At 39.1% G+C, this 15218-nt stretch overlaps 1 protein-coding gene across 1 annotated transcript in view; it reads right to left on the reverse strand.

The window, feature by feature from the left end:
* Positions 1–6819: 6819 nt before the first annotated feature.
* Positions 6820–15218, reverse strand: part of ZNF789 (zinc finger protein 789) — a 9480-nt gene continuing 1081 nt past the window's right edge. Inside the window, exons 2-4 of the mRNA XM_006896593.1 lie at positions 11697–11823; positions 8961–9074; positions 6820–7808 (exon numbers count right to left, since the gene is read on the reverse strand). Of these exons, the coding sequence (XP_006896655.1) occupies positions 6820–7808; positions 8961–9074; positions 11697–11823 (1230 nt within the window). The remainder of the gene's footprint in view (positions 7809–8960; positions 9075–11696; positions 11824–15218) is intronic.

The raw sequence follows: 15218 nt of genomic DNA on the forward strand, positions 1-15218 counted from the left end.
CAAGAAAAGCAAAGGAAAATTGTATCTACATTTCATTTCAATCCTATCTTTCTCACAACTCTTACTTTTTATGTTCCTCATGAAACTCAACAACTTAATCTTGTTTGGATACACAATTAACACTTCTGGTACCAGCAGTCAGGAAATAACAAGAGATGCACTGCACCGGGAAAATCTGCAGTTAGGGAACTCTCCAAATTATTGAGCAATGACAGTTTGAGAACTATGGTCCATCTGATTCAGGCCATGGTCTTTCTAATCACTTGCTATGCATTCTGAGAGCTGGACAGTGAATAAAGATAACAAGAAGAATTAATACATTTGAGCTCTGGTACTGGAGAAGAGTACTGAACATCCATGGAGGCCAAAAGAACAAACATGTCTTGGAGAGGGTACAACAGAGTGCTCTTTGGAGGCAAGAATGATAAGGCTTCACCTCACGCACTTTGGATATGTTACTAGGAGTGGCTGTTCTTGGAGAGGGACATGATGCTAGGAAGGCTGGTAAAGAAGACCTTTGACCAGGTGGATTGATACAGTGACTGCTGCTGTGAGCTCTTGTGCATTAGGAAAGATGAGAATGGCACAGGATAGAACAGAGTTCAGACCTTTTATTTATAGGGTTGCTATGAGTCGTACTCGACTTGATGGCACTTAACATTTTACTTTTGATAGCATTTGATTTTTTTAAAAAAATCACTAAATTTCATACTAAAAGCTTTTGAGTGGATTTCCTTAAAAAAAGGTATAAAACTGAACTTTTAAAAGCCTAAGATGGGAAAGGAAGCTACAAAATTAATTTTTAAAAAAAATACAGACTGCTGCTTATATGCACTGACCTTTACAGAGTACTGTAAGGATTATTGGGTGATGCAGTGGTTCAAGTTTGGCAGCTAACCAAAAGGTCAGCAGTTTGAACCTACCAGCTAGCTGCTCCTGGGGAGAGAGATGTGGCTATCTGCTTCTGGAACAGTTCACAGCCTTGAAAACAACTGTGAGGCAATTCTTTGTCCTGTGTTGATTTGATGGCAGGGTTTTGTTTCTTTTGTGATCTCGAATAGCCAAAAACCACATTTTTTTTTTGTTTCCTGGTTTTTGTGTAGAGATTTCTTAATGTTTTGGACATAAGGAAAGCCTCCACTAGTATTTCTTTGGTAGTGTTTCAAAATAGGAGGACACAGAGGACTGAAGTTAAAGCTGTAGCTTGATTTGTTAGCATCAGTAGTGACTGACATTTTGTAGTACTAGTTTCTTGATAAAATGCATCTATATACATTTTCCCTTTTGATTTCAAGCAACTCTATGAGGTAAGTAGAAAACTTTATTGTCTTCATTTACAGATGAAGAAACTGAGGCTCACATTTGCTATTTTTTTAGATGACCTGACTGCTTGACCTTGAACATAAATAAGCACAGTTTTTTCGCTTTGCAATGGCAAATAGCTTCCACATTGTGATTAATTTCCTGCATCTCACATTATTTTTTTCCTCTCCCCACTCCATGAAGCATTTCTGTGGACCCCATAGCAGCTGTGAAGTAGCAGGTGCATGTGCACTTATTGTGACAAGAAATACAAGCTTTGGATGATATTTAAAAACTTGATGTTCTTTAACTTCCCGGCGTTGTCTTTTTTCCTACTCCTGTAACTAGATGAAAGTAGGATATAGGAATTAGTTTATTGTCACTGTTGGGTTAAACTGAGTGAAGGAATTTGAATCTAAATATTATCTTTCCACTTCTACATGATAATGTATATTGCATTCAGTTTCCTTTAGAAACTCCCTTCCCAGCCCCTTTTACATTTCAGAAAATAGTAGAGGGGGGGGATTATCCATAATTTTACTGCCCTGACTCAACTGTTAACTTTTGTGTGTATTGTCTTCTGATTTTTTCTTGTTACATAATAAAGATCATAGTGCATGAGCAGTTTATATCTTAAATTTTATTGTTGTGTCTTAATGGGTTTTTAATAGTCTTCATAACTATTATGCATAATGGCTGCATCATTTCCTAGCAATTGAACCATTTTCCTTTAATTAGAGATTACAAGCATTTCTAATTTTTCCAGATTTCAGACACTGCAGTAACAAATACAATAATGGATGATTCTATAATTTTTATAATCTGGATGATTCTTTAGAACCTGAAACTAGACTCCTAGAATTCTGGGTAAGTATGTGAATCATTTTATGGTTCTTAATACACACTGCCAATTTCCTAGTACTTTCAATAGTTACCACAGCCAAACCTCAAATTACCTTTAATAATGCATTTTTTCTCAACTCTGGATTTAGTAGTAAAGCATTGCCTATTCTTTGATCTTCCATATAACCAGCAGGAAGGAACTGAAATATTGGCTTAGGTGTACCTAAAAAGGCTTCATTTTAAGTTGTGCTAAAATTTAAACTTTTAAAAAATGCATTTATAAAGAACATTGGGGCTGAGAATGAGGAAATGGGTAAAGTAACAGTTTAAAACTGCCATGAGGTATTAATATAAGGAAGAGTATGACACATTAGTTACTGTGGAGTCCATTCTGTGTTGGTGGCTGCTTCTGAAATGTCTCTGGGTAGATTTGAACCACCAACCTTTTGATTAGGAGATGAGTGCTGCGTATCACGTGTTGTTAGGTGCCATTGAGCCAGTTCCTATTCATAGCAACCCCACTTAACAAAAGTACTATACAAGAAATACAAGTGGATGGCTTTTAACAAATTTCTTTTTGAAAGATTCATTCATTGCCATCTGGTTGGAACCACCTAAACTGACCTTGCAGTTTTCAAAGACTATAAACCACATGGAAGGAAATTGCCAGTCTTTTTCCTTGGAAGCAGCTTATGGATTCAAACCATGTGTCTTTGGGTTGGCAGCACAACTCCTTACCCACTTGAAGTTCGGGGTTCCAGCTCCAGGGGAAGCTTTTCTCTGTCAGCTCTGGTGGAGGCCCTTGGGTCTGTTGAGCTCCTGGATAATCTTCATGGGGTAATCTACCATACTCTCTGTCTGTCCTTGTTCCTTTTTCTTTTGTATGAGATCAGTTCAAAACATATCCTACAGTTACCTTGCCTGGGATTACTGGTACAGACACAGTTGCTGTTACCTATGTCCTTAAGCCAGTCTTGGCTCAGTGATGAACAACAGATTGAAACATTGCCCAGTCCCACACCATCCTCAAAATCAGTCTGCACATTTTTGAAGGACATAATTCATCCATAACTGTAATCTTCTGTGTCTGTTTTATTTCCTTTCTATTTGTGAGAGTTACCCATATTGTCACATATAATATACTTACTCTCTTGGGTTTTCTTGATGCTACTTATTTAAAGAGCAAACTCTGGGAGCCTAGTCCATAGGCAGATGTGCCATTAATGCAAAGATTCTCTCTTTGGTAATTCAGGAGAAAGATGAGCAGTCTCCTCCCTTGCACTTTAGCCGTGAGAACGCAGTGGAAGGCTTGCTATGAGCCTGCTCCAACTTGACGGCGATGTTTTAGATCTTATTGGTAAATAAGCCAAATGATGAATATTCATTTCAGTCAATGTTCTTTCAGTAAAGGCTTTTTTTAAAAAAAAAAGTAATGCCTTTGTCCTTTCATTTATGTGGAAGTTCATAATGTTCATAAAATATTAGTTATGATTGATGAGGTTTTCCTGTAAGCAAACCAAAGTCTAACTATTCAACATCTGAGCAATTCTGGAGACGTTTGGGTAGGAATGTCTCCCAAACACAAGGGGCTGCTGGCCACGACTGTCTGTTCCATTGAGGAAGGCAGGCTCTGAGAGGAAAGGCAGTAAGTCAATGCTATCAAGCTCATTCTCATGATCACCCTATGAATCAGAGTCAAAGGACTTGATAGGTTTTCTTGGCTGTAATATTTATGAATGACTGCTAGGCCTTTTTCGTGCAGCACTGTTCGCTGGGTTCAAGTCTCTAACGTTCACCTCAATAGACAGGTAAAAACCTTTTGTGCCTCCCAGGGACTTTGGATTTCCACAGTAGACCCTTCAAAATGGAAATGGGACATTACCCATTTATCATAGTGATACCAGTAACAACACAGAATCGATTGCTCTGTGGGCTGATAAAAGAACAGACCAGACCTAGAAAAACTATAACCAGCAAGTGCCTTAGGAGCAGAAGTGGCCAGAATTCATCTCACCAAGTTTGGACACATCATAAAACAGTCACTATTTTGGTACAGACACATACTTGGTACAAAGCCAATCAAAACAAATGGAAACTCCATGAGATGGGCTGACACAGTGGCTATAGAAATGGATCCAAACACACTGAAGATCCTGAAGACAGCACCGAACAGGACAACATTCAGTCCTGTTTGTTATACAATGAGTCAGAGTCGACTGAAGGCAATAAATAACAAATAGCAATTTATAGTGCAGATTTAGGATGGCATCAGGACCTTCAAATTTCAAAAGAATTGGTTGTGGTGAGATGTAGGGGGAGTAATACAACAGCTTAATTTCTTTCACCTGAATATAAAAATGTGCTTGGCTTACACAGGGACATGGCTCTTCTAGGACAATAGTTGATAACTTTGACTACAAGAATAGGAAGTCCTTGGGTTATGAACAAGCTCCATTTACATCTTCAAGTGGAATCTGGAGGTGAGAGGTACATATAGCTCTCAGCCTAATTTTAGGGCACATTTATGAAACAAAAGGGCAAGCCATTCATAAATCTGAATTCTGTAATCTGAGGAGTCTGCAGTTTTCTTTTTTAACTGGGGGGTGATAATGTGAGGGAACTCTGGTAGGAAGGTGGAGATAGAAGGGAGGACAACTAATAAATCCACTTCTGCTGTGGATGAAGGTGTCTAAACATATGGGAAAAATTGGGAGGAGATGCAGTTTTTAAATGCAAATTCTCATCCATCACTGTGTGGTCATGTTGAGGGTTGCTCCCAGCATATGACAGTTACCCATCGGGAAAGCCTGCAGGTAAAGGTACCACAAGCCAGATGAAATGTACAGAATGGGTAAGGCAGGGCACCAATAGCATGTGCTACAGATACGGACTTGCAACACTCTAGCTGGATCTAGTTGTTAGGTGTGACTGAGCGTGAAACCTTGCCCTATTCAGTGCCGTCCTCACAGTCCCCACTGTGCTCAAACCCATTGTTGCAACTGCTGTGTTAATCCGTCTTGTTGAAGGTCTTCCTCTCTAGTGTCCACAGGCATAGTAATTAGTTTATACATTTAGAACACATTTTAATAACTCAGTATATCACTAATGAGTAGCCCTTCATTTAAAGCAAAGCAATGCTTTTTTGCCCTTTAAGTCTATGTAATATCTTTCTATGTAAACCACAAAAAAGGCACTTAAATTGTTCATTTCCATTTGTCCCCCACTTGGAGAGCCACAGAACAAAATTATACCATGTTTCCCTTCTGTCTTAAAATCAGAGTGGAGAAAGTGAATAAGGTACAGGGAGTTCACGAGACTGTATACAACAGCGTACTACATTTTCTAGAGCGAATTCTTCCATGGTTGGCAGGTAGTTGAGCTGCTAACTCAAAGGTAGTGCCTCTCTGGCAGATATAATCCACCAGCAGCTCTGCAGGAGAAAGACGATCTCCTCCTGAGGGATTTATAGCCCCCAAAACCCACTGGAGGGCCAGCTATCAGTTTGTTCCAACTTGATGGCAATTAATTTTTAATATAGTAGGTAATGGTTTGTTTGTTGTTATGTGCCATCGAGTTGCCTGAGACTCATAGTGACCCTATGTACAAAAGCCCTAAACCCTGCTCTATTCTGTGCCAATCTTATTGTCTCTGACATACCCACCCCATTACCCCAGTTACTGAATCAATCCATCTCATCAAAGGTCTTCCTCTCTTGTGCTGTCCCTCCACCCTCCAAGCATGACATCCCTCTCCAAAGGTCTGGTCCCTCCTTGCAACATGTCCAAAGTGTGTCAGATGAAGCTTCAGAATCCTTGCCTCCAAGAAGCAGCCTGATTTCATCCTCTCTAGGGTGAACTTGTTTCTCCTAGCAGTCCATGGTATATTCAATACTCTTCTCCAGTAACACAGCTCAAAGGCATTAATTCTCCTATCATTCCTAGTCACTGTCCAGCTCTTTGATGCATAGCAAATAATTCCAAAGACCATGGCCTGTATCAGGTGCACGTTGGTCTCCAGACTGACATTGTTGCTCTTCAGTACTTTGGAGAGGTCTCTGACAGCAGACTTTCCCAATGCAATTTGTCTTTTAATTTCCTGGCTACTGGAACCAAGAGTGTTGATTGTGGAGCCAAGCAAGCTGAAGCTGTTAATCTTTTTGCCATCTATCATGAAGCTGCAAGTCGGCCCAGTGATAAGAATCTTTGTTTTCTTGATATTGAGCTTCAATCCATATTGAAGGCTGCAGTCCTTGACCTTCTGCAGTAAGCGCTTCAGGTTCTCCTCAGTTTCAGCAAGCAGGGTTATGTCACCTGCATAACACATCTTGTTGATGGGTCTTCCTCCAATCCTGATGCCACATTTCTCCTCATAGAGCCCAGCCTCCCAGATAATCTGTTCTGCATATAGGTTGAAAAGGTATGGAGATAGGACACATCTCTGGCATACACTCTTCCCAATTTTGAACCATGCAGTGTTTCCCTGCTCTGTTCTCATGACTGCCTCCTGGTCCAAGTATAGGTTTCACATAAGCAGGATCAAGTAGGTGGTAAGCCACAGAAAAAGGAGGTCTCCACAGAAACATCATTTCAGTCTCTTTTTATTTCATGAAGCAATCAAGTTATAAATACCTGCAGTAATGATGGAGCTCTGATCGCTAAATGGTCAGTTCTGCTGTCATGTAGACATCTGTCCTTGGTGAGTTCGCTGATGTTTAATAAGGCTTGTGCGCCAACTGAAAGATTTTCCACACCGGTTACATGCATAAGGCTTCTCTCCAGTATGAATGACCTCATGCCGATAAAGATTTGATTTAAAACTAAATGTTTTCCCACATTCTCTGCACTGAAAGAATTCCTCCTTGGTGTGGGTTCTCCGATGCTGAATGAGATCGACACTGCGCCCAAAGGACTGCCCACAGTCAGGGCAAGCGTGGGTGTTCTGTCGGGTGTGAATCTGCTGATGGCTCAGGAGAGTGGAGTGTCGACTGAAGGCTTTCCCACAGTCCAGGCATTTATGGAGCTTTTCTCCACTGTGAGTCAACTGATGTCTAATACGGGTTGAATTCTGACTAAAAGTTCTCTCACATTCACTACATTTAAAGGGTTTTTCTTTGGTATGAATCCTCTTATGTTCAACAAGATAGGAGATCTGACGGAAGCACTTTCCACAGTCCCGACACTCATACGGTTTTGTTGATGAGTGACAAAACTTATGGACAAGAAGATCTGACTTCTGTTTGAAGGCTTGTCCACAAATGTTACATTCAAAAGGATTCTCTAAAGTGTGAATTCTTTGATGTCGAAGAAAATCTGCCTCACGCTTGATGACTATTCCACATTCACGGCATTCATAACATTTTGGTCTTGTAAAAATGTGCTTATGACTGAAGAGTTTCCCATATTTATTGCATCTGTCCTGCTTCTTTCTTTGAGCATTGTGATCTTCAATAAAATTAAGGTCTTGAATGAAGCCCTTCTGACATTTATCACCACTGGCAGGTGGTGTAAATCTGAAACTGTCTACAAATCCCTTACATTTATTTAACTTTTCAGAGGACTTGTTGGCTGCCTTTTGCTTTACCATTGATACATTATCTGATATTAATTCTTCAGGAATTTCCCACGTTGAAGTCCGTTTTCTCATCTTGTACTGGGCCTCGGAACCTAGCCAAACAAAAGGAAAATAAATGAACTCTTCACTGCAGGGTGGCAGGAGGGTGCAGAGTGGGGGAAAAGGGAAAGAAGTTGGCTGTTGATACAAGATAACAGAATGAAATTATCAAATGTTTACTTGGTTATGTCATTATTCAAGAAGCCACAATAATGAATTTAACAGTACTCTTCACTTTCATAACAGAGATCCTTACATCAACTGACTAAAAAATGCATGTGAGTGTTCTAGAAAATACCACATTTAAAAAAAAAATAAAAATAAAAAAAAGAAAATACCACATTTCACCAATCTTAGAAAAGCAACTTACTCAGGTCATGTAGATTGCATGCTCATAATAATTGTGAGTAGGGACAAATCAACAAATTCCTTAGAAACTGAGAAAATATAAGGGCAGAAAAGGAATCAAAGGGGAAATAGGCACAAAAGCCAAATGAGCAGAGCAGTGGTATTCAACCATGGTTTATTTTTACTCCTTAGGAGCTACTTAGAAACATCAGAAAACATTTTGTACAAATGGGGTGGTACTCCAGGCACCTAGTGGATAAAAATTCAGGAATACTGTTAGACATTTTATAATGCATACAGCATCCATCCCCAAAGAAAGACTCATCTAGTCCAAATGTCAGTGCTGGAATTGAGAAAACTTTGAGTAGAGAGGGAAGTGAAAAAAGGGTAGAAGGGCAATCAGGAAAAAGGTTCAGTAGGAATAAAGGAATCAGGAGTCAAGATACCAGGAAATACAGAGGAAATACGGAAACCAAAATGAAATTAAGAAAACAAGTGATAGTATAGCAAAAGGATAAGTAATGAGAGCTGAATAAAGGAGCACCTAGGGCAGCTGTCCTTTAAAAACCACTGGGCCAGCTACTTCAGAAAAAATAGAATGCTCCAGTGGAAAGAGGATAAGCCTCGTAGAGACAAGAAATAAAATTCCGTCAACCTAGGACAGATATTTTAATCTTTCAGGGTTAATAGTCATACCCCTCCCTTCAGAGGGATGATTAAGTGAGATACAGGCCAAGCACCTGGCACAGTGTCTGGTGTGTATACAATTAGCATTATTAATATGGAAAATGGGCAACATTAATATGATTTCCTTTCCTATTACTGATTCCACTCGACTGGGTCTCCTCCTCACTCACCTGGGCCAGCACTGCTGCAAGTCTTCCTACTCCAAGCTCTCGGTAGATTCAGGATCCATGGCTCATCCCAGTCCTCCAGCTGAGAGATCACCTCAGGCTTGGGGAACTGAAATCCTACTCATGGGGAAGTAAATGGATGTGGCGGTTAGTGAGTTACAGAGATGTGCCAGCGCTCAGTCTCAATCCCCTTCGTCTATGATAAGGAGAGAGATAAGAACAGTACTTTAAAAGGTTGATAACACTAGAAAGTGGCACAATCTTTATGAAAGACTGTTACTAAGAAAAAGCAAACCAAAATGTTTTCTATTTTCTACCTTATTCACTGATGCATTCTCCAAAATGTTTACTCTCTACTTTTTTAAAAGCCTGACCAATATTCAAAACCCTAGACCTGATAATTTCATTCTCAGCAATACAGCCTAACGAAAAACTAGACTAGTGTGAAAGTAGATAATGTACTAGAGATGTTCAGCTGTGTTCTAAAAACTGAAAATAAGCTGAATGTCATGGGGGAATTGACAGCACAAAGCCCAGGAAGGAATACGTATTAGGCAGATAATAAAAATAAATGTGTTCAACCGAAATTTCTTAAATTAGGAAAATTGCCTAGTGGCAAGAAGCTGTGCTGCAGTCCTGAAGTCACACAGTTTGAGACCACCAGCTGCTCCGCAGGAGGATAGACAATCTCCTCCCGTTGCCGCACACTTTTAAGTTGACGACCGCGCTTAGAAACACATTTTTTCCCCATCATCTGTGGCAATGTGTTCATTGTCTCTGAAAACCTGCTGGAGGGTCAGCTATGGGTCGGTTCCAAATCGATGGTACACAACAACAACAACAACATATTTTAAAGCTGAATACAGAGCAGATATATAGCATTTTGTTGTTATTGTTTTTAAAACTATATATAGACTACCAAAAAGAAACTAAAATGTTCATAGCAGTTATTTCTGAGCAATGGGTCTGCAGATGCTTTATGTTTTCTACATAATTCACTGATGCAAAATTTGTATTATGAACATACTTTATTTTTATAACTAGTCAGATCTCTAAATGAGTACAGTAATATAGCAAAATAGAGCTGTTTGATATACAGAGCAAAACAAATTTTCTTTAAAAAAATCATTCTGTAAAATATATCCAGTCTTAAAGTGTCCATTATCCTTTCATTCACAAATTCTAATTCTTGAAATAATCAGAAAAGCATATCAATATTTCTAATCGGAAACATCTTTGTAACATTGTAACACAAATTTATATACACAACACAAGCAAATCAACAATAAAAAAACCAAGGTAAATAAGTCCAAATGGGAAAGGAATAAAAATTATCATATAGTGGAATGATAATGGAGGGATTTTAATAACATTGGGAAAACAGTGATGTAATGCTAAGTTAAAAAGAATTAATGGCTTTATATACAGAATAGATGCCCTTTTAAAAAAAAATATTAAGAGTGAGAAAAATTGTCAATCTGTTAACTGCAAGTGTTTTTTCCCTTTCTTTCACTTTTTTGTTCCTTCCACATAGTTAACTACACCCCTGAAAGGCTTTTAAAAAGAAAATTAATGTTTAACAAAACCAGAGGTGGAAAGACAATCCCATAAGAGGTGGTCAGAACTGTACCAAGAGCATAAATGTGTGGGGGTGAATATATGTGGTCCCAGAAAGAAACTATTATCAGCATAATATACCCGCATCTCAGACAGGGCAAGGAAATTCCCAAAGTAAGAGACTGCATTGGAATAAGGCAAACACAAGGCTCTTGGGAAGGTGAAAGTAGGTAAAAAAATAAGAGATGATTTCCAGTGCACCCACTTGTGTTGCTAACAAGGAAGTTACCCATTCCAGAGATAAGGAAGAAAGAGACTTTTCAAGAGAATAAGAAGCTGGCCTTTGGAATTCAAAGTGGCCAATATCTTGTCCACTGCTAGAGGTTTAACAAATGAGAATGTGAAAGATGGATATGGGCTGGGGGTAGAAATGCATTGTCTGAACTCTCAAGCTAATCCATTTATAACCCAAATCCAGAATCCTTTATCAGATACTCCTGAGGCTGTTGTTGTTGTTGTTGTTGTGTGCCGTAAAGTTAACTCTGCAAGAAGGGATATACCTTTAACTTGCTGGTCTGTCTAATACTTCTCTTAATCTGAACATTCACATTAAGACAGACTAGGAAGAAGGATTGGCCATCCACTTCTGAAATAGCAGGCCTCTGAAAACCCTATGTACAACATTTAGATAACAGAGATGGCAAAGGAGGTTGAGTTTTCAAGCATGGAAATACAAAGGAAGAGGAACAGTTGTAAGCAGACACTGGTGATTGGGACATGGAATGTGAGAACCATGAATGTAGGAAAATTAGATATTGTTAAGGAAGAAATGGAACGCATAAATATTGACTCCTGAGGCTAGATGTATTTAAAAATTAAGATTTTTTCCAGATTTTAGACAGGTGAATTGGCATCTATACTATATATTTATACTAGGTAACACCACCAGTTGAGTCAGTGTGTTTGGTTAGGTATTTCTACGTCAGTGAGTCAAAAAAAGAAATAGCTACATGGCAGATAAAATTAGGTGTTTCCACTTGGCTTCAGGTCTGATTTTCATAGGCTTATACATTATAAAAAAAATCCCTTTTTGGCTTTTTCTGATTTTGAAGTTGCAGATAAGGAAATGAAAACTTAGACACTGAAAACACACAAAGGCAAAACTTAAAGACCAATCATTACCCAGAAAGATCATGTTTCTATAGTTCTCCAGCATGACATCTCTGTACAGGTACCTTTGGGCCCAGTCAAGGTTCTCCCATTCCTCTCTGGTGAAGAATAAAGCAACATCCTCAAATGACAGCAATTCCTGGGGGAAAAAATACCAGTAATTATACCTTCAGTTCTTACAATAGCCATGCGCGTCGTTATCATTCATTATTATTCCACAGGTGAGGAACTGAGATTTGTAAACCCATTATGTCAGCCACTCAATAATAATGGATTTAGGGCTCAACTCAGCTCTTCTGACACTCAGGTGAAGCATGTTCCTTCTTACACATTAACAGGAAAAAGATGTTGGGCCTTTTTTTAAAAAAATCTCTGTTGCTGTAGTGCAAAGCTGCCACAGACAACAGGTAAATGAGTGGAATATGTTGGCAAAGGACAAAGTCTATGTACAACTGAGGAATGTAATCAATGCTACTGGACTGCACATGCAGTGAATTTGAATAGCTAGAAAAGCACCACCTTTGGGTTACGAGCAAGCTCCCATGGACTACTGCACCTGAGCTCTCTGATCAAAGGAAATGAAATAGATTCAGGCCAGTCTGCCCCCCCCCCCAACAGGTCCCCAAGTAGCACTAATAGTTTACATTCAAAGGCTAATGCTGGTGGTTTCAGCCCACCCAGGAGTGCTGCAGGAAGAAAAGCCCTGACAACCTGCTGTGTAAGATGACTGCCAAGACAAGCCTACAAAGCTGTTCCATTCCATAACCAATGGGTTTGTCATCAGCTAAAAATGACTTGATGGCAATTCTCAAAAAACAATATACTTCTTCCTACTTGAACTGTCACCTTTTCATTTAGCAAGCCATCAGGGCTTCTGGCCAATGTAATCCCTATCAAAATTCTAATCATCTTTATAGAAATAGAGAAGTCAATTCTCAAATTTATGAGAAAGGACCCTAAATAGCTAAAGCAATTATAAAATCAATAAAGTGAGAGGGCTCACACTACTTGATTTCAAAACATACTACTAAGACACAGGAATGAAAACAGTGATCCATTCCAATGATTCATTAACACCTATCGCTGTTGATTCTGATTTGACCCTATGCAACTCTCTTTTTTAAACTTTTTTATTTTATTATTTTTAGTGTGTGTACCATCAAATCGTATCTGACTGGTACAGGAGGAAATTGCCCCTCCTTCTCCAGCAGAGCATCTGGTGGACTCAAACCACATACCTGTGGGATTACAGTGCAGCTTCTTGCAACTAGGCCACCAGACCTCCCTCTGCCCTATGCAACTCTTTACTGGTGTCATAACAGACGTATAGACAAATGGAATGGAACTGAGAACCCAAAAAGAAATTTGTGGTTAACTGATTTTTTTTACAATAATGCTAGGTCCAATCAATAGGAAAAGAAATTGTTGTTATGTGTTGTCAAGTCATAACAGACTCACAGCTGACCCTCCAGTGGACTTTCAGAGGGTGAAAATCACACAGGAGCTTGCCTATCTTTCTCCTGCAGAGTAGCTAGTGGATTCAAACTGTGTGCCCTTGGGTTGGCAGTGCAGCTCCTTGTCACTAGCCCACAAGAGCTCCTTAAGGGAAAAAAGAGTCCCCTTACCAAATGGTGGTAGAAGAACTGGATGTCCACATGAAAAACAATGAAACTGTGTCACTGCCTCACATCATATACTAAAAGCAATTCAATATGGATCAGGGACCTAACTGTTAAAACTAAAACCATAAAATTTTTATAAGAAAATGTACAGGTAAGTCTGTGAGATCTAGTTTTTAACAATGCACAGTCAGGTGCAATAGTGAATGCACGAATAGAAAAAGACAAAATAGGTAAACAGGACCTCATAAAAATGAAATACTTTGGTTTATCAAAGAATTTTATCAATAAAGAATAAGAAGACTGAAAGAAAATTTCAGATACTCAAATGGCCAACAAATACACAAAAAGATGTTCAATGTCATTGTTGTTGTGTACCATAGAGCCAAAACTGACCCACAGCTGATCTTCCAGTGGGTTTCAGAGGCAGTTAACTGCAGAGGAGGAGACTGCCCATCCTTCTCCTGAGCAGCAGCTGGTGGGCTCAAAGCGCGTGCCTTCAGAATTGCAACGCAGCTTCTTGTCACTAGGAGCTCAGCCATTAAAAAACTAAATCCACTGCCACTGTGTCAATTTTAACTCACAGGGACATGAAAACCATTCTGGAATCCGTAACAAATGAAGTTCCATGTAAACTGAGAGTTTCTCACTTTAAAATGTAAAAAGTGAGAACATATCTTTTTAGCACTCTTGCATCCTGTAATCCCAAACTTAATGCTAAATATCATCTAAAATTAACCTCCAAAAAATAAATAAGCAAAATTCAGCACATTGCCATCGAGTTGGAACCAATTCATAGTTAACCCTCAAGGAACTCTTTGGGAGGCTGGAAGTCAAATAAGAGGAGACTGCCCATCTTTCTTCTGTGGAGCCACTGGTGGATTTGAACCGTCAGGGAGGTCCCTCGTGCACTGCCAAAGTTCCAGCCATAGCTACTGGGGAACTACGAACTATAGTGAGATTCTACTACGTCCTCACCAATAACCATCAAATAACCAATGATGGCAAGGTTATAGAGCAACTGGAATCCTCCTTCAGTTTGGAAGTTCCTCAGAAATATAGAACTACATTATGACTCAACAATCCAATCCTAGGTAGATAACCAGCAGTTAAGGCAGAAATGTAGAGAAACAAGTATAGCAAGTTCACTGCAAGCACTTTTCACAGTAGTGAAAAGGTAGAATCAATCAAAATATCCATCAACAGATAAACAAGATGTTGATTGTGTGTACACAAACACACACACACACACACACACACACACACACACACACTCTGGGATTCTACTGAACAGTCAAGAGAAATGCATGGATGCCATAATATGAATGAATCTTTAAATTGTAATGTTGAACAAAAGAAGTCACAAAAGGACAAATACTGTATGATCGGACTTACATGAAATAAGGAAATATTTTTTAATATATGAAATATTTAAAGATTATCAGCAGTTACCAGGTGTAGACGGGAGGGGAAAGGGGAACGTTTACTCAGGAGGCACTGAGCTTATGTTAATGGTGGTGAGCTATTTTGGCAAAGGATGGTGAGACTGGCTGTTATAATGTGAAAAATGTAATCAATCTTACTGAATTGCACATGTAGAAATGGTTGAGAAGGTTTATGTTTTATTATGCATATTTTCACCACAATTTTAAAAAAGAGCAGGTAAGTTTGTCTGTAGACAGAGAAAACAGTGGAAGAAAAGTACACTGCACAATCTTGTTTGTAACTCTTTGGCTGTCACAGCAGGCTTGATGGAGATGGAAATAGGAAAGATAGAGAAAACATAACGATCGCTTGGAAAACAGGGAACTGGACCAAAATAGCTGTAGACCACAGTGCAATGTGTTGCAGTGGCTTCCTAGCTTTTTACTTTTTAAAATTATTATTTTTGTTGTGGTGTGCCTTTGAGTCGCAT

Source organism: Elephantulus edwardii, unplaced genomic scaffold, assembly GCF_000299155.1.
Source record: "Elephantulus edwardii isolate Elephantulus edwardi_28Jun2011 unplaced genomic scaffold, EleEdw1.0 scaffold00186, whole genome shotgun sequence".
NCBI classification, from domain to species: domain Eukaryota; kingdom Metazoa; phylum Chordata; class Mammalia; order Macroscelidea; family Macroscelididae; genus Elephantulus; species Elephantulus edwardii.